This window comes from Montipora foliosa, unplaced genomic scaffold (genome assembly GCF_036669935.1).
Source record: "Montipora foliosa isolate CH-2021 unplaced genomic scaffold, ASM3666993v2 scaffold_420, whole genome shotgun sequence".
In the NCBI taxonomy this organism is placed as follows: domain Eukaryota; kingdom Metazoa; phylum Cnidaria; class Anthozoa; order Scleractinia; family Acroporidae; genus Montipora; species Montipora foliosa.
Window position 1 is genome coordinate 716872 of NW_027179724.1, and position 18827 is coordinate 735698.

General features: G+C 40.6%; 1 protein-coding gene across 1 annotated transcript in view; it reads left to right on the plus strand.

The window, feature by feature from the left end:
- The window catches only part of LOC137988528 (exocyst complex component 7-like), a 44891-nt gene extending 26344 nt beyond the window's left edge, over positions 1-18547 (plus strand). The window contains exons 15-23 of the mRNA XM_068834531.1: positions 6793-6852; positions 7884-7946; positions 9863-9906; positions 11577-11696; positions 12237-12335; positions 13397-13475; positions 15246-15287; positions 17593-17726; positions 18287-18547. Of these exons, the coding sequence (XP_068690632.1) occupies positions 6793-6852; positions 7884-7946; positions 9863-9906; positions 11577-11696; positions 12237-12335; positions 13397-13475; positions 15246-15287; positions 17593-17726; positions 18287-18389 (744 nt within the window). The 3' untranslated portion in view covers positions 18390-18547. The remainder of the gene's footprint in view (positions 1-6792; positions 6853-7883; positions 7947-9862; positions 9907-11576; positions 11697-12236; positions 12336-13396; positions 13476-15245; positions 15288-17592; positions 17727-18286) is intronic.
- Positions 18548-18827: the final 280 nt, after the last annotated feature.

The following is an 18827-nucleotide window of genomic DNA, read 5'->3' on the forward strand; positions in this document are numbered from 1 at the left end:
TTACGCTTTATTCGATATAAACTTTGGAAATGATACGCAGGGTACTAATCCTGAGGTGTTTGTCTAACGTTTGACGAAGTTTGAAGAAAATCGTAAAAGCCGATTTTAAGTTATTCGAGAGAGAAGTTTTTACGCCTAAAATACTCAATTTGTCGTTACTCTTACAATAACTTTCAAAAGAAGCGCTGTTTTTAATATATAGAAGAATCGCTTGTGATGTAAGTCTTTTAGAGGTATCAAGCTAGCTCTCCGTGAAATTTCATGATATAAACTGCTTTTGATGTCCGTTGACAAACTTCAACGGAAAGCATTATATTTTAAGTAAGTAAGTAAGTAAGTAAAGCCTTTTTTTAAAGAGGGTAGCACTAAATAGCCAAAGGCTAATAAACTTGTGGCCCTCATAAAATACACAACTATTTACAAATATCTAACAAATATTGTAAGCTAAAATATATAAACATTTAAAATAATACAAGATTCGATCAAATGATGAAATGATGCAAACATTGTTGTTCGTTAAAAATCTTGGCAAACATGTTCTTTTTAAAACATGCTACAGAACCTAGTTTCCTAATTTCAAATGGTATACTATTCCACAGTCTTGTTGCCGAAACAGTGAAAGAGCGTCCACCCTCTGTTTCTCTTATATTTTTAGGACAAACAGCATTAATGCTTGAGTATCTAGTGTTGCGGGAGTGCCGCTCATTATTCAAAATTAAATGTTCATTTAGATAATTGGGCAAATGCCCATTAATTCGCTTATACATTATTAAGCATTTATCTATCTTATGCTGCTCATAAAACGGAATCCAACCTAGCTTGTTAAACAAAGCAACTGATGGTGTCATGCGATCGGCATAAGAAATAACGCGTGCCGCACGTTTTTGCAATCTTAAGACCCTATAAACCGACTCTTTATCACAATTTGCCCAAACAACATTAGCGTACGACATAACAGGGCGAATAATGCTATTATAAAACTGAAGTCGCTGTTTAAGAGGTAGACAGGCTCGAATCCTACGCAGTATTGCGATTCTAGAGGCCAACTTTTTACAAACTTTCTCAATATGTTCACTAAATGACAATTTGCTGTCAATTTCTACGCCTAATAAGGTAGCACAGTCCACATTACTGAGCTGTTTCCCGTTTACGATAACATCTATGTCACTTCCATTAATGTTAGCTACACATCTTTTTCCAGTGATCGTGAGTACTTTAGTCTTGTCTTCATTTAATGGGAGCTTATTTGCTGAAGCCCATAATTGAATTTCAGAGACAGACTTATTTAGTGATGAACTTAAGGTGGCTGAGTGTTTTACATCCGCAAAAGCGGTGACAGTCGTATCGTCTGTGTAAAGGTCCATCTGAGCACTTGTATACAAGGGCAGATCGTTGATAAACAAGATGAAGAATAAAGGACCTAAAATACTGCCCTGAGGGACTCCATGCAACATCAAAGCTTCGCTTGACTCACTCCCATTTACACGGACCACTTGCTTCCTATCCAACAAATAAGAGTGACACCAGGCAAGCTCCCGGTTAACTATACCATACTGTTCCAACTTGCGCAACAATAGCTTATGGTCCACCATGTCGAAAGCCTTTCGATAATCAACCAGGACCATGCCGCATACATGATTATTATCTAAGCCGAACAAAAGATCGTCAACTAACTTGATTAGAGCAGTCTCGGTACTGTTCATCCTACGAAACCCAGACTGTCTAGAATACAACAAGTTATTATCCATAAGGAAAGCATATAGAGAGTTGTGCATATGACGTTCGATTACTTTTGACACCACCGGTAGCACAGAAATTGGGCGATAATTAGAAGGATCACTGGCCGCACCTTGTTTGAACAGTGGTGTCACATTAGCGATTTTCCAACGAGTAGGAAACTTTCCTATGGAAAACGACATGTTGATAAGCCTTGTTATGCTTGGAGCTAAAATAGGAGCAGCAATACGCAAAAACCTAGCGCTGATTTTATCGATACCTGCAGCCTTATGAGGACTGATCCCCTTTATAAACTGAAGCACCTGAGCATTGGTTATGTCTGGAACAGAGAAAACCACATCCGGATCTTTGCAAGACTCAACAAAGTTTACCAACTTGGACAAGTCTAATGGTGTGTTTCCGAGTCCAGATCTCAGATTATCAGCGATTGAGGAAAAATATAAATTAAACTGCTCCGCAATTTCTGTAGCATTTTCAACAGCCTTGCCATCCAACTGAAGCTTACTAATCCCTTTATTCATCTTTCCGGATCCTGTCAATGCTTTTATCGTATTCCACGTTGCTTTAGGGTTGTTTCGATTTTCTTCGAATATATTCTTGTAAAACTCACGCTTTGCTGAACGCAAGGCAGAAACAGCCTTGTCTCTCGCCTCTCAATAATTTGCCCAATCAGAACTATTGTCCGATTTCCTTGCCACGTTAAAGAAGTGATCACGAGAGTGCGATTTTTTAATAACTGCATTGATCATCCAGGGGGGCTGAGTGGTGTGTTTGATTCGCTTTTCACGCCAAGGACAATGATCATCGAGGGCAGAATTAAACATCTTCTCCCAAGCATAAACAACATCATCAATATCTTCGAACACAAACGCTGTCTCCCATGGGATCTGCTCTAGTGTTCGCTTGAATTGATCCCCATCAAAAGATTTCATGTCATGGTACTTGATTCGAGAAGATTGACTGTTTAGATTTTCGCGTGCATACTTGCGAACTACAAAGACTGGTAGATGATCTGCTAAGCTAATGTCTGCACAGGCGACCAAATTTATTCGCTGTGGTTGATTACAGTACACATGATCAAGACAGGTTTTACTTACGGGGGGGGTTATAAAATCGACCAACTGTTTAAAATTCATACCACGCAACCCTTTGGCGAGTCTATGCTTATCATAATTCTTCCTATCCTTATAATCAATGTTGATGTCAGAAACAATAATAGTTTCTTTGTTTAACAAATGACCCTCTCGATGAGCTCTTCGATTTTAATATCATCATCCTTTTTGGAGGACGGTGGTCGGTAAAAACTTCCAAGAATAATAGATCGCTTCGATTTATAAGGACACACTTCTAGCCAAATTGCTTCCACCTCCGCGCTTTCCAAGTCATTTCTCCGTTTAGCAGTAAGATCCCGACTAATAAGAGCCATAATACCGCCACCATTTGTCTTTCTGTCTCTTCGGTGAATTATGAACCCCGGGATTGCATAGCAAGTATCCGGATCGTCAGGCTTGAGAAATGTCTTACTAATAAACAAAGCATCCAGTTGAGAGCGACCTGAGCGCATGTTTCCAAGTAGAAACAGCTTAATCTGTTCAAACTTGGTTGTTGTTAAATAGTCAACGTTCCAATGGCCGATTCGTAGACCATTTTCACCGAGTCCGAGATCAAAATATGAAGAAGAGTAATCGCTTTCATCGGTTGCGGACAGAAATGAAGTTCCCGTTGTCGACGAGATAAACTAAGAATAAAGCCAGGATCCGAGCCAGGATTCGAGCCAGGATCCGAGCTGGGATCCGAGCCAGGATTCGAGACCTAACCGAGACCTACCCTAACCCTGACTAGACCTAACTAGACTAGAACCAACCTAAATAGACCTAACCTAACCGATTCGAGACCTAACCTAACCGAGAAATTCGAGAATAAATAGCGTAGAAAGCTCATCTTAGTTCGAATCCTGGCTGGAATCATGGCTCGGATCCTAGCTCGAATCCTGGCTCGGATCCTAGCTCGAATCCTGGCTCGAAGTTTAGGTATCCTCGTTGTCGACGGACTGTATTCAGCAAGCGAAGAAAAACTCCCTTCCAAACAGGATAAATCCGACTGCGTAACATCAATTGGACCAAGGTTACTGGCATCATCATTGCAGAGGACCAAAATATTAGTGAATAAGGCGACATTTAGGAGTTTTAAACCAAGTAATAACTTATGACTAGCAAGAGCTGGAACAATGGCGGATGACTTGATTCGCATTTGAACTCTAGAAAGGCATAAAAACGGCACACAAAGCTTTTGTGACAGCAAATCCTTCCAGGCATATCCCTAGACGCTTATCTTCCAGATTCAGGGGGTTGGGATAAATGGAGTTGAAAATTAAACTTGAGACAAGCCAAAGTATTACCGAGCGGCCAAGCTTACACACCGCCATTTCGAGCGTAACCGTGTTGTGCTCTGCCCTCCTTTCACGTGCGAAATTTTGCGGAATTTCGTCAAACTTCGTTCCCAGAACGTCTGGCGGTCTAGCTGAAAAACTGGTCGGTGAATTTTTTTTTAAATCCTGTATTCTGTAATTAAGCACATTTCCAAATAACTTGCCAAGCGCCGACAGAATTGAAGCTTTTTAAGACACTGAAAAAAAGTTCCAAAGTTCGGTATATTCTTTGAATCTCCGCTCACGTTTCTACACTCTCTTTGTTTACACCACTGGAGCTGGCTCTTCCATATTCCAGCATGCAAAACTGGTTCCACTAATGAGTCCGAAGTATCACTTTGGTCACGCTCGCGTGGTAATGCGACGTGTTGGAAAAGAGAGAAAGAAGGGTTCTGGTTTTGGCTCAAACAGAGTAAAAATCATGGAGCGTACGTACAAAAGTTATTTAAAATGATTTTATTCAGGATATTGCACAACTGTTTTTTTTTTATTTTCGATGTTTGTTTATGATAATACTTAACTACTAAAGCAAATTATTATTCTTCTTTGGCGTTCTATGACGTCTTTTCATTACTTAACTACTATAGTTCAACAGCCCTTTGCTTTCCCTTAACTAACAAGGCCTATGGACTCCTTCTTCAAATGACCTATGTCACTTGTAATAAAGTTATTGCATCACTTTTCACTTGTTTAGCCTGAAAATTGTTGCGTTTGAAAGCCTCAGCCTTTCTCCTCGGAAAACCATTTTTTTCTTCCAACACGACGCGTTACCACCCGAGCGTGACCAAAGTGATACTTGGGACTCATTAGTGGAACCAGTTTTGCATGCTGGAATGTGGAAGAGCCAGCTCCAGTGCTGTAAACAAAGAGAGTGTAGATTCAAAGAATATTCCGAACTTTGGAACTTTTTTTCAGTGTCTTAAAAAGCTTCAATTCTGTCGGCGCTTGGCAAGTTATTTGGAAGTATGCTTAATTACAAAATACAGGATTTAAAAAAACATTCACCGACCAGTTTTTCAGCTAGACCGCCAGACGTTCTGGGAACGAAATTCCGCAAAATATAATGCTTTCCGTTGAAGTTTGTCAACGGACATCAAAAGCAGTTTATATCATGAAATTTCACGGAGAGCTAGCTTGATACCTCTAAAAGACTTACATGACAAGAGATTCTTCTATATATTAAAAACAGCGCTTCTTTTGAAAGTTATTGTAAGAGTAACGACAAATTGAGTATTTTAGGCGTAAAAACTTCTCTCTCGAATAACTTAAAATCGGCTTTTACGATTTTCTTCAAACTTCGTCAAACGTTAGACAAACACCTCAGGATTAGTACCCTGCGTATCATTTCAAAAGTTTAGATCGAATAAAGCGTAAAATTGTTGCCAATCAAAAACCATGACGTCACTGCTTCGTTGCCATGGTAACCTAGAACGCCATATCAACTACATTTTTAAAAACTTCAAACTTCCTGTAGTACGTGGTTAAAGTTTCAAAGCTGTAGGTGCTTGCATATAAGAACTGTGGCCGTCTAAAGTCTAATGGTATAGGCTAAATTTATTGTAGGAAGCCTTCTTAAGGCGGCAAAATACGAGATACAAAAACCCTCAACTTGGCGTGTAACATTGTTTCGTTGGAAGTTTGGGTCGATGTCTCCCGTTTTTCACCATGCATGATCAACTTGTCGCACAACAAAAACATTTGTTGCGGGTTGAAGAAAGTTGTTGCGAAAAGTAGAGCGCGGGTCTACTCTGAGCAACAAATTTTGGGTTTGTTGCTCGTTTTTCATCAAGCTCACAACTTGTCGCGCAACAGATGTGCTCGTGTACTAGCAAATCAACCAATCAGCGCCGCGAAACATCGACCAAAACTTGCAACGAAACAATGTTGTGCGACAAGTTGAGGGTTTTTGTATCTCGTCTTTCGCCGCCTTTACGCAGAGTACCGCAAGAATCCGTCCAAAAATCCGTGCTGCACGTGCAGCACGATTATTTATGCTCTTTTAACCAATGATATCATTGTTTTGCGGTGTTGTTGTTGCCCTCGCCGTCGTAAAATATTAGGGAGCTTAAGCACGCGCGTTTTTGAGACGCGGACAGCAACCGGAAGTGAGCTGTTTTCCCTTTCAACTTGTTTTCACACAACCACATTTACATAGCTAAGTATCTTTTCTCCATTAGAGATGATTAGTATAAAAATCTGGGAGATACCACTGTCCTGGTACCCGAAATGTTCTCTTCCGGTTGCCGTCCGCGTCTCAAAAGCGCGCGTGCTTAAGCTCCCTATTAAGCTCCCTATTGAGTGTTATGTCGTGGGTTGGAATACCGTTGAAGCTACCTTAATTTTTCTTATGTCTATAAGAGACAATCTGCTTCAAAGTAACACGGCAACCGTAACACGTCACAACTATTCAGAATGGAAGCGCTCTTGATATTTAAAAGTGAAAATAAGCGAATCCGAATTTTATTTTTCTTATACAAACACTGTATTAAAAAAAAGATTCCAAGCATTTTCTCCGGTTTAAAAGTTCTCTTTTGTAGGAGTAGAGGTTCCTGTTTGTTAATAACAGCAAGTGGCTCTTAATTTATCAAGCACGGTAAATGACCGAATGAAATAACGAATTTTCACAGGAAACATTTCACATGACTCAAGGACAATTTCCAACACTCATTCATTCAATGGAAGCCACCGTAAGTATCCTCGGGTTTCATGTGACGCCAAGGCAACCATACTGGGGTTCCTAACTAATGAAATGGCGATCATTTTGGGGTCTCGAAAGGAATCCTCTGGAAATTGAGTTCATTTCTTATGAAACATTTTCGTCTTCTTTGGGTTAAAAAACGCAGCTGGTAATTACGTGAATAAGGACCAGGAGAGGGCTCTCCGTTTTGTTCATTATGCATTTATCTTGACGCGTTAGCTATAGCTGATTTGTTTTGAGACGAGTTTTGCGTTCCTGTATTCCTTTGGTGGTAATCGTTTGACGGAGGCGCTGCGAGAATTGAAATGTGAACAGCATAGTCAAATATGTAGAGAAATCGAGTAATGCACTGATGAAAAGGGATTTTGTGTGATTTAACTGGCTTTTTCACGAAGTACTTGCTAATTACAGTGGAATTTCAATGCCATGGGGTTGTTTACCGTTTACAAACATCAACAGGTTGATCCTCGTTATGTTCAAGTGGTAAGCAAAAACCATTGTGCTCCACTTGCAAACTTCCAGCAATTTTCGCACATCACCGTAAATTCCGAATGGAATTCTTCTAAATGATATTTATATTATCTTTTTTTGTCAGTCTGCCAAAGCTCTTGATGATTTTGCGGAGGGTATCAAGGTATTCGTTATACCTATTAACAAAAGTACTTAGCGATGTTCAAATCGAATTTGACTTTGAACAGATTGGGTTATTATCAGAAAAAGGACACATTCAAGAAGTATCTTGTTTGACAAATTTGAAAGTAATGTTTTCAAGCACAAAAGAAAGTCGCACACATTCAAGGGCCCTCTGCCATAGTGCTCTTGAAATGTATGTTACTCACCAGCCTAGTTCGCTACTGGGAAAAACCGTGCCCGAGGTCTTGGATACTGAAGACAGCAAGGCTCGTAGCCGGCCCCCACCCTCCCCCCTCCACCTCCCTCCCCTTTCACTGCGATCATAGGAATTGTTACTGTCTTCTTGTTTGTGAACCCTGTTTCAGCGGTTGGTATTTTTTACTTTAGCATGGTCCTGACAACCATTCCAACATGCCCAGTGATGGAACAGTCCACGAGCTTACGAGAAATGTAAGTTCAAGTTTCATAATAGTTGTTCTTCGTGTCGAATTTCAAGGTTATTTGTTTTGAAAAATTGTTATCGTTCCAGTCGTAGATAGTTATGAGCACGACAAAGGAGAGTCTTAAATGAACGTCTCGTGCTTAAGACATTCTTGATGCTGAAACCTTCTTTTGACCTTGTAAGAAAGGAAGGAGGAGATGAAAGGTCTTTGGACTTGACTCGTTCTAGAATCGTGCCCTCACTCGAAGTCAACAGTCAGTCATTTGGCCTTTACTCCTGCTAAAACGAGCTGCCACTTTGGGTATTTGACGTAATGAAGGAACTGTTGCTCGTAACCCTTTGGGACTGAAAAGAACCTACACACTATTCGCAGAATATTGCATGGAGCTTGCGGTGTTGTGGTTTGTCCTCTGTGGTATATCATGGTTGGGAAGGGAAATGCTCGGAGATATTAGCTATCAAGCTACTCTAAAAAATCCGAGGGTAAAGAGAGTTATGGTGATGATGATGATGATGTGAGTCATAGCGTTTTGGCTTTTGTTTTACGACATTTGAGTCACTTGGCCTGTAATGGGACGACGACCGTGCGATTACTAGTTCGGATGCTCTGTCACTGACCTATAGGAGACTTACGGGAGCGAGGCCATTAAACTAGTTAGAGGTGACAAGTGTCCCGCTCTACTGCTTTCAGGTCACCATAAAAAAAAAGTCATCTCTTCATTTACCAGGGCTAACATTTGCCGGTTGCCTCATTACAATATCAGGGAGCTTAAGCACGCGCGTTTTTGAGACACGGACGGCAACCGGAAGTGAGCTGTTTTCACTTTTAACTCGTCTTCACACAACCACATTTACATTACTAAAGCCGTGTTCACACTCAACGTTAATTATGATCAACGGAAGTATAATTCATACTCCATTCAATTATGGTTCTGTTCACATCTGCGAAAATTCAACTACAATAGGGTAACATCGCAGTGTGAGACAAAATGGCGCCGTATCGCGTGGCTGCCACGATCATCATCACCATGCTTGCGGCGAGGAGAGAACCAAGGATAGCTTCTGAGAACAGAAGATGACAAATCCAAATCTTCACTCCATAAAGCGATCAGAAGTTTCGTCTGCTCATGCCACCACGTGCTCGCGATTCTGTTCAATTACGACGCACTGTAATTACTTCAAACAACCCCTTTGAGGTTGTTTGAAGTAATTATAATCCAGTTATAATCAGGGACTGTAATTAGTTGATGTGAACCCAATCATATTTAATTCGATTATAATAGGCCATTTCCGAGTTCAAGTCTGCCTCCTCTTCAAAGTGAGTCTAAGTGCGTAGTTTTTGTAATGGTAATTAGTTCTACTTTACATATGAACGAAAACTAATTTCCATAACAAAAACTTCGCACTTAGACTCGCTTTGAAGAGGACGCAGACTTGAACTCGGAAATGGCCTATTCGATCATAATCGAGACCTAATGTGAACACGGCTTAAGTATCTTTTCTCCATGAGAGGTGATTAATATGAAAATTTGGGGAGACACCACTGCCCTGGCACGCGAAATGTTCTCTTCCGGTTGCCGTCCGCGTTTCAAAAACGCGCGTGCTTAAGCTCCCCAATTGCAGCAAGGACGCACCATATCGACATTATTTCAATCCTAGCAATATAGTCGGACAATTGTCACATAAACCTTTCGGTATTTAAATGGCCTGGCTGCCACGAGTATCCTATAGATCAGTGGTAGAGCATCCGAACTTGTCATAGGGAGATCGTAGGTTTGACTCCTGCAAACGAGAACTCGGGTTTTTTACGGGTATTCCCAAGTCACCATCGAGAAAGTGTTACCTTCATTTTACTTAGCAGCGTTAGCATTTGCCATATACTTCGTTACAAGTTTCCTAATGTTGTTGTACCACGAACATTTAGATTGAGTTTCAGCTATGCAAACTTGACTACGACACCGGCGAAGGGTCAGTGAGCATACATTTATTTAAAGTTGCAAAAAAAATATTTCAGCGGATTGGTTATCTTACATTGAGTGAGTACAGGAGCCCTTCTGGAGCGTGCAACTTCCATACAGCGTCTGTGAAACGGGGTTTTCACAAGTAGGTTTATTTTTAGACTAGCCCTTCCCGCGAATTAGGTCAAAAAACAAAGGCAGTTCCGGTTCGGTTACCCTATGACGTCAGCTTAATGTAATGAGTATCAATGTTGTTAGTTGTTGTTGTGTTTTTTTATTTCCTTGTTTCATAGTGTCATTTCCATATATAATACTCAGTGTTTTTCGGCATTTTTTCAACAAAAACGCTAGACACGAAGACGCGATATATCAGGCGTGAAGGCGTGGTACCTTCGGCACTAGTGGATGACTTACGTCAGTCAACTGTGATTGCATACAGAGCTCTGTAATAAATTGTGCAGTAAAAAAGCTCCTAATGGCAATGTGTCCCTAATATGTTATGAGATGTTATCTGTCGTTCTTTATTTTTATAAACCCTCGCGTCCCTTTTCTCGCATGGAAATATCCCTAGGGATTCTTTCGCTGTGATGCTGTTTGTTGATCGCCATCTTGGATAATCAGTCGTGCTTGAATGAATTCAAATTTAAGCAGAGTGTGGGGGAACCTCTTTTATATTGCACCACAATGTTCAGTTTTCTTCAATAGCCCTTATTCACGATAGCGGCCATGTTGGTTTACAAATTGTCATGCAAATTAGCCATGTGTTATGCTGGGCGGCAAACATTGGAATAAAGGCAAATTGCGGAAAATAGGCACGTCGAAATATTGAATTAACATTGCTAAAAGTACATTTTAGAATTTAGAATTAAGTACCTTTTATAATAATTTTACATCTTTTGATTGCCTCCGACATTTTGACTTTCTACTTCGTTATCTGCTAATTTTTCAGTAAAAAAAATCGAAGTAACTTGTGCAAGCATTCTGTTTTACTACTTAGGTGATAACATTCAGTGAACATGAAACAAATCATCTGTGTGGCTGAGATGTTGGTTATAACCTCTCGAACTTGAGTTGTTTGCCCCCTCAGAAGTGTCTAGCTAATTTGCATGATAATAGCAAATCCAACATGGCGGCTATCGTGAATAAGTACAAGGAAAGGTTACGTTTATACAAACGTTGGCCTTGTAGCACTTATATTTTATACAGAGTTAACTGAATAGAGTGTAATGTGAAGTGCTATATTTGTATAAACGTAACCTTTCCTTGTACTTGTACATGTTCATTGCCGTGTCTTTAACATCTTCAGTTCCCACGGCCTGCTCCCGTCTGACCTTGTAGCTCAGTCGGTAGAGCGGCGCAGATCGTGGGTTCAATTCCCACCCTGGTCAGAGTTTTTCTCTGTCCTTGTGTGGGCCCATTTCCATCAGTAGGGCTAACGCTCACATGGTTCATATGGGATAGAAATATAGCACTTCACATTACACTCTATTCAGTTATCGTGAATAAGGTCTATTCACAGTATTTTCCGTCCTGCTTCAATACATGTGCTTTGCAAAAGCACCTTGATGCTAAAAATATCCGCTGACCAGTAAACATACATTACAGATACTTTTTTGTTTCGATGCATACCTGAGTTATCACCCGGTTGAAAGTCAGCCATGTGGTATCTTTCTATCGCAGAACGAGTGCTTGGGGCATTAGGCTGAATCTTGAACTCAAGGCAAGAGTTTATGAGGCACCCACGTTGTCTTCTCTCTTCTTGCTCAACAATTACAATTACATCGTCAAGGCACTTCAACGGTGAGAAATGTATTCGCTTTATTTCGTGATTTTAGTTGTGAATGCGTAAAGACGTCCTTCTTCAGCATCCTTATGAGGGTTTGCCACAGGAGGTTTACTTTTTTCCAGCAAAAACATTACTTCTTTTTGTATGACCTTCTGTAATACTTCTTTTCAGCCCTTTGCAAGAATTTAAGGAATATAGCTCAGTTCTTTTTAAAATTCAGTGCATCAATATTCTTGCCATCACTAAAGCAGGAGACAAACTAGACTACACTAAAACAGGTAATAGGCTCAGTGTGCAGAATCGAGGATTCTGTACTGTGTACACTTGAATCTCACATTTTTGGTGTATTTCTTTGAAGTCGTTTCCAGACCAACAACGCAAAATGACGAAATGTTAGGTTCTGTATAGGGAAGTGGGCAGACCAAAATCAAAATATTGTATGTTATAAGGTGCTGTTTTAACCGGTTTAGCGTATGTAATGTGTAAAACAACGCAAAAGTCGTGTTCATATTACATATATAGGAATTACAATATATAAGGGCTTTTCATTACAGGTCGGGTCTTCTTGCTCTTCTTCAAGAAGGTGGAATAGCAGAAGTTGAAAAGCAGTATCAGGAATTGATTAACGAACACAAGACCACTTATCAGAAATGGTACTGTGAACCTATCAGCTGCTGTGATCGTGTAGTTAAGGCTGTTGATTCTTTCCTAGACAATTCAGTTTAACTGTCGTGACTTTTTTGGATAAGCGGGCATAAAAGAAGTGCTTGTTCCTTGATTCATAAGTGGTTTGCAACCAATGTCTTCAATGCTGCAATGTACGATTGCTGGTGGACGAACAAAAAAGGCTAATAGAGATTGAGAGGCTTTTTTGTTTTCGTCCACAAACATGGCGGCCGTGACTGACTTACTGGCTGTTTGAGTTTGAATGATTCAGTATCTGGCAGGCTGACTGGCTGGAAGGCCGGCTGGCTTGTTGATGAATTGATAGATTAATCGACCGATCGACTGGGTTCGTTTCCCACCCTGGTGAGATATTCTTCTCTTTTTCTTTGTAAGCTCTTTTCCATGGGTAGAGCTAACGCTCTGTTGGATTTACAGGAATTTATAGCACTACAAATTACTTTTTGAACGTTGATTGTGACCGACTGACTGACTGACTGATTCCCTGATAGCAGAGGTCTCCTTGCTTTGTGGCGTTCGCTGGGCTGATGAGTACTGGAAAAGAGACCTCTGCCACCGGTTGAACTCACTTTGATTTAACCGCCGTCCACAATCTTGGACGGTACTCTTCAAATCGCATGCCCCATGATATGTTTGCTGACTGTGACTTGAGCCCACTGTGTCCCGCGCATTCCTTTACAGTAATTCTGCTGTTGTTAAGTGAGCCCACACGGCATGAAGTATCACGCGAGGATGCGGTCGCCAAGTAACCGCCACGCTTGCTCAACAGAGTGAGTGTCGCCCCATGGCAGAAGTCTCTTCCCGTACTCGTCAGTCTATAGAACGCAAAAGAAAAGTGATCTCTGCTAGCAGGGAAACTGACTGATACAGTTTTTGGCTAAGTATAATTGATTGATCAATCCCTTGTGGGGTTGCCTGATTGATCGATCGATTGATTGATTGATTGATTGATTGATTGATTGATTGATTGATTGGTTGGTTGGTTGATTGATTGATTGATTGATTGATTGATTGATGTTTTTCTTCACAGCTGGAGCAAAGTGCTGAACTTCTTGCTTGAGATGGACAAACCGATATTGTCCCAAAAAGGATGGGATGAACAAACAAAGGTAAATGACACGCGCGTTAGGCAATACTTACTCAGATTAGAGTTTTAATCTCAGATGTTACTGCTTTTGTAGCATACTGAAACAATATATCACGATCATCAGCTCGCACACTCTATGATCACGCTACAGGGTGTAAGTGTTGCCAAGCTGAACGATATGTTGCAGGATGCCAATTTCCACTTATTCAAATGTTTAGAAAATTTAATAAAGCAATCGCAGCGTTCGTGCCTGTTCCATATTTAACAAATACAGAAGCCTCATCTGTGCTCTGTTCTGTTGTAAAGCACTCAAGAAGCGGATAGAGTACGCAAGAAGTGTAGGGGAAAGGGGAAACACGAGACGCAGTCGACTGTCTTGCTCACTTCTTGATTGCTTTATCCGCTTCTTAAGTGCTTTACAACAGAACAGGCTTCTTTATTTGTTTTATAATAAAGAATTTCTTAATTTCGTCACGCCTGCCGGCTAAATTTCGGAAAACTTTATTTTCCAAATCCTGCGAGTGGCGTCATCCGTGCATCTGTGCTCTCATAAAGCACGCTGTTTTAATCAGTTAAAGCGTGCGTTATATCGAAACGTTATGACAAGAGCGAACTCCGTTTGGAGCGCCTCGTTGGGTATTTCGTCGCCAACAATGCTATTGTCTTTGGCAACATGTACTTGCAGTGCTGAAATTCGCAAGACCGAGCATCAGAGATTAGCAAGTTGAGAACTGATTGACTGTGATTGGTTAACAGTTTCTAGCTCTGTTGCTTTGCCGGAAATGAGACGGTGTCGATCAAAATCTTGGATGTGTGAAGTTGATTGACTTTCATTATTGTTTTCTGTACAATTCCCCAATTAGCTTTCGAATTTAGGGCTGCAAAGCGGGGAAAAGTCCCGGATGTGTCGCGGCAATGTGGGCGATGTACCACCTCATATCCACGGCATCGCACACCCATGGAAGAATTTTCAAATATGTTTATTTTCTCCTGGCCATACATTATGATTTTCGTCCGTTTCAAACACAGTTACTTTAAACGAAAATGATATATGAAATGAATCATATACTGAACTGCGGATATGAAATCCTCCCGTGAGGAATGAAATCCACGCTCATTTCATACATCATTTTCGTTCATTGATTCGTTCATTGATTCATTCCTCACGGGAGGATTGGACCCCACTGTTGGCCAGCTCCCAGCGTCAGTGGCTTCATAGCTTAGTCGGTTACAGCGTCGCACCGTTATCACAAAGTCACGGGTTCAAACCCCGTTGAAGTCCTGAACTTTTCAGACTTCTCTACGCAATTGCCAAAATTATGTCCATAACTGCGAGGATCATAGCTTTACTTGACAGTTACTTTTAGTACAATTTTTTCGAGGAATTTCAGTTAGTATGTGCAAGAGCACGAAAGATTGGACAAAGGAAAGTCCCAGGACAGCGACCCAGTCGAATTTAGACAAGCATGGATTTCTGCTTCTTATTAATATATATATATAGCTACCTTTTAATCCTAAAGTTAGTAAGTCCGACATTATGAAAACAAGCAGCGCTTTTTCCACTGCCATAAAATTAACTGATGCTGATGGGCAATACTCACCTCCGTTGCATTCCTTGGCATTTGATTGGTTACTAAAAGAAACCCAGAATTTTATATAAAATTGGATTCCAGTTCATGAAAACTGAATTGGACAGATGACTAGAAATTAAAGAAAAATCTGTCTGTTGGCAGTATTGCATTTAAAGGCAGCTGTGTAGTTATGTTTGTAAAGTTCTGTTTTCTTCTTTCAGCTGAAAGACAAACAAAGGCAACTTATTAAAGATAAATTCAAGGTAAGAACGAAGTCTTTTGTCTCTTTTTGAAGCAGTCTAAGAAAAGGCTCTGTCCAGACGAAAGAGTGATTGAAGGCAATGCTTTTTGCTGAATAGGCGTTTTGCAGTTGGTCACGTGACCTCTTTTTCAAAAACACGATGATTCTGCTGAGTACATGAAATTATTTTCCAGAAATGAAAAGAGCAGCTTAAAATATGGTACCATGCCGATTTTCGTAAGTATATCGTTTAAAATGGTGTTTTTACAGTTGAAAGAAATTACAAGGATTTGTATTGGAAAGGGACGCTTTCCCCTCAAGTTTGTTTGTTTGTTTGTTTGTTTTACGAGACATCTGGTTTGTCTCTTCTACTGGGCAAACCTGCCCAGAGGGAAGGAGCACGAACAGGACTCGAGGTCCTATGTGAGGTGCTCCACCCTACCCTATCCAGACCAGAAAGACCAGACCACAACACCGGGAACTACATGCCCTACTTTTTACGACAAGTGTGCGGGTTCTTTTACGTCCCACAGGATTATGAACATTGAAGGGTTGTGAGACAGGACCTCCGGCTTATCGTCCTTATCCGAGAAGACTAGAGAGTCTAACCATTTGCAGATGTAATTACAAAGGCAGCACTTTCTCCTCAGTTATTTAAAGACCCTGAGTGTTGGTCCGGCCGGAGTTGAACTCACGACCTCCCGCGTGACAGCCCGGTGCTCAACCAACTGAGCCATCGGTGCGCAGTCATTTTCATACAAATCCTTTTATTTTCCGCTTTTAAATTTTTTTCTTCGCGGATTGACAGTCTGAAAATTTCCATCCTTGCACATTTATTCTCGCTTATTTGACCCTTGGTAAGAATAGGAATCTTAGCTCTTTTTTTGGCGCTTAATTATGGAAAATTCCACTGGAGGGTAAGAGCTTTTCGTTCGTAAACAAAAGTATGGAATTCTCGAGGATTTAAATGATCATAAAATCTCCACCCTAAGTGGTATTACTCTAAAAATTTGTATTCTGGCGAACTCAAACAGAGTCTTTCCATTTCTGGAATTTATAAAGCCCGAGTTTCAAGTTCACCAATTATGAGTCTTGTGACCAATTGTTGCAAAAGTCCTATTGTCATGTACGAGTCTCTTCTTTTATTCGCTATTTTCACAAATCCCATAATACAGTTCATTTTGGGGGGTTATTTGCATCAAAACAATCGATATCCAGTTCACTGCAGCATGATACAGTCCAAAGAGTAAATAACTTGTATTGTTTTTATGCAAAGAACCCGCCAAAACGTATTGCATTATGGGAATGGGAAAGTAGTGAATATGTCTAGAACTGTCCCTAATTAGATGCAAGCGGATTTTAATAAGCGTCACGAAGTGTCCCCTTGCTTCACCATCACTCGTTTCTCGGAATACAGACAATTGACGTCACAAAGTGTTCCCCAAATGCTACTCCTTAAGTGAGGAAAAACCACTTTATTTGACCAGAACCAGGTTGCTGACCAGCGGTTTTCGTTAAAACAATACTTTCTGGGGGTGCTCAGTCTCGCGGGCTCAGAAAACCTGGTTGTGGTCGTTGTTATTTAACGTTTTTCCTGTATTTACCTAAGCTAAAAATAACCCTAACCTTTACCCTTAGACTATTGTTTGAAAGAGAGAGCACAAGCTTAGACTTCGGGTGCGTTGAATTGACCCTACTCCGGAATAAGAATACGTGGACTTATGATTTAAAACGGTATGTCTGCCTTTTTGAAACAACAAGGATAATAAAGATATATTTAAAATAGCATTTTAGCAGGTGTTTGACAATTTTTAAGTGAATCTCCGTTAGAACGACGGATTTCCAACTGCTATTCCATGTATTCCTATTCCGGGATACGGTCAATCGAACGCACCCTTAAACACGAAGACGCACTCTAAAAGGCGTGGTGCCTTAGTCACATGCAAATGATTTATCAATCAACCGTTGACGCAACCGAGATCTGTGATAGTTCGTGCAACAGACCGTATTCATAAATGGCGGCTAAGTAATTATTCTTTTGTCTTTATGCTAATTATGCTAACTTTCTCCATCCGTCAGTTGCCATTTAGGCCTTCCCTTCTTACACGAGCTATTACCTAAAATAAGTAAACAAAAACGTAATTTAACCGATTTTTTGTTACTTTAATAGATCACTTTCGATACATTAAATTTCAGTCCAAAACAAAAGGCATCATCTCGAGGCTCTGGGGAATAAACTCATCCAATTCCTTCTATTTATTCCCCAGAGCCTCGAGATGATGTCTTTTGTTTAGGACTGAATTTTAATTCGAAATTGGTCTATTAAGGGTTTCAACACAGAATTTGATGAGCTACACCAGATACAGAAAACATACGCAGTACCGGATACACAGCTTAGAGATCAGCTCAGAAACAAGAACATCGATTTGATTTTACCATTGTATACGTCCTTTATAGAGAAGTAAGTGTTTTAAACAACAATCTGATTAGGTACTTTAGCGCAATTGAACACACCACGTTACGAGACATGCTTCACCAATAGTGAGACGTACAGTTTGGAAATAATTGCATAGTGCGCAAGGACTCGTTACCAGTAGGAATGCAATTTTCATGCATCGTCATTCGCAACACGCGTTCCTCAACGCGGTCGCTGTTCTGTCATCTCTTGTCGTTTATCTCAAAACCAACGCTGTGCGCTGCATGCTCGCTATCGAGATTTGACTATGAACCGAGTTGATACCGGTGATTGGTCACATTGTGAAGGGGTTTGTTAACGGTGAATTTACGAAATTTATTGTCCAAGTGCGCTAACCTATAGGTTTTTAATTATGCTACTGCCATAAATGGGCAGGTCAAAGTGTTAAAGAAGTCGATCGACCCCATCAAACCAGTTGATATGAACTTCATATTGAGAAATCGTCAGATATCAGTGCCTCCATTTTCAGCTCTCCCCGCGAAAATCGCGGGCCAAAACAGGCAGCAGTCAGTTGTATTTTTCCTTTTTCTCCATTTTGTTTGTAGATATCGGAATTTGCATTTCACCAAAAACCCGGAAAAGTACATTAAGTACACAGCGGAGGAAGTGGAAGCCAAGCTCAATACTTTCTTTGATGTGTCCGCCTAACAAAACACGGGGAACTCAACACCATTTAATTCCATTGGTTACGGATTTCGCCAAATATACAGCTATAGATTGAATCATTAATTTTCACGTTTCTTGGTCTCGGAATAATAATTGTATGAAACCAAAACTGTAAATTTAAACTGGTTTGAAAAATAAACCCCAATTTTCACAACGTGATTGGACTTCCCATAGTACACTTCTAAAGTGGTAAAATCCAAGATGGTGTCTTATCGTTGCGAATTGCAAGCAGACATTCTCCCTGGCGGTGGAACACCGCTCAGAGTCGGGCCCCACAGTACCAGGGTTCGAAATATCCTTTTTCTTCCAGAGAAAATTTACTTCTCATTTCGTGAATCTGAGGGCGCTTTCCTTTTGTCAGAGCTGGCCGGCCAGACCCGTCAGTTTGCAAAGAAACTGCAACAACTTAAAGGATCACTT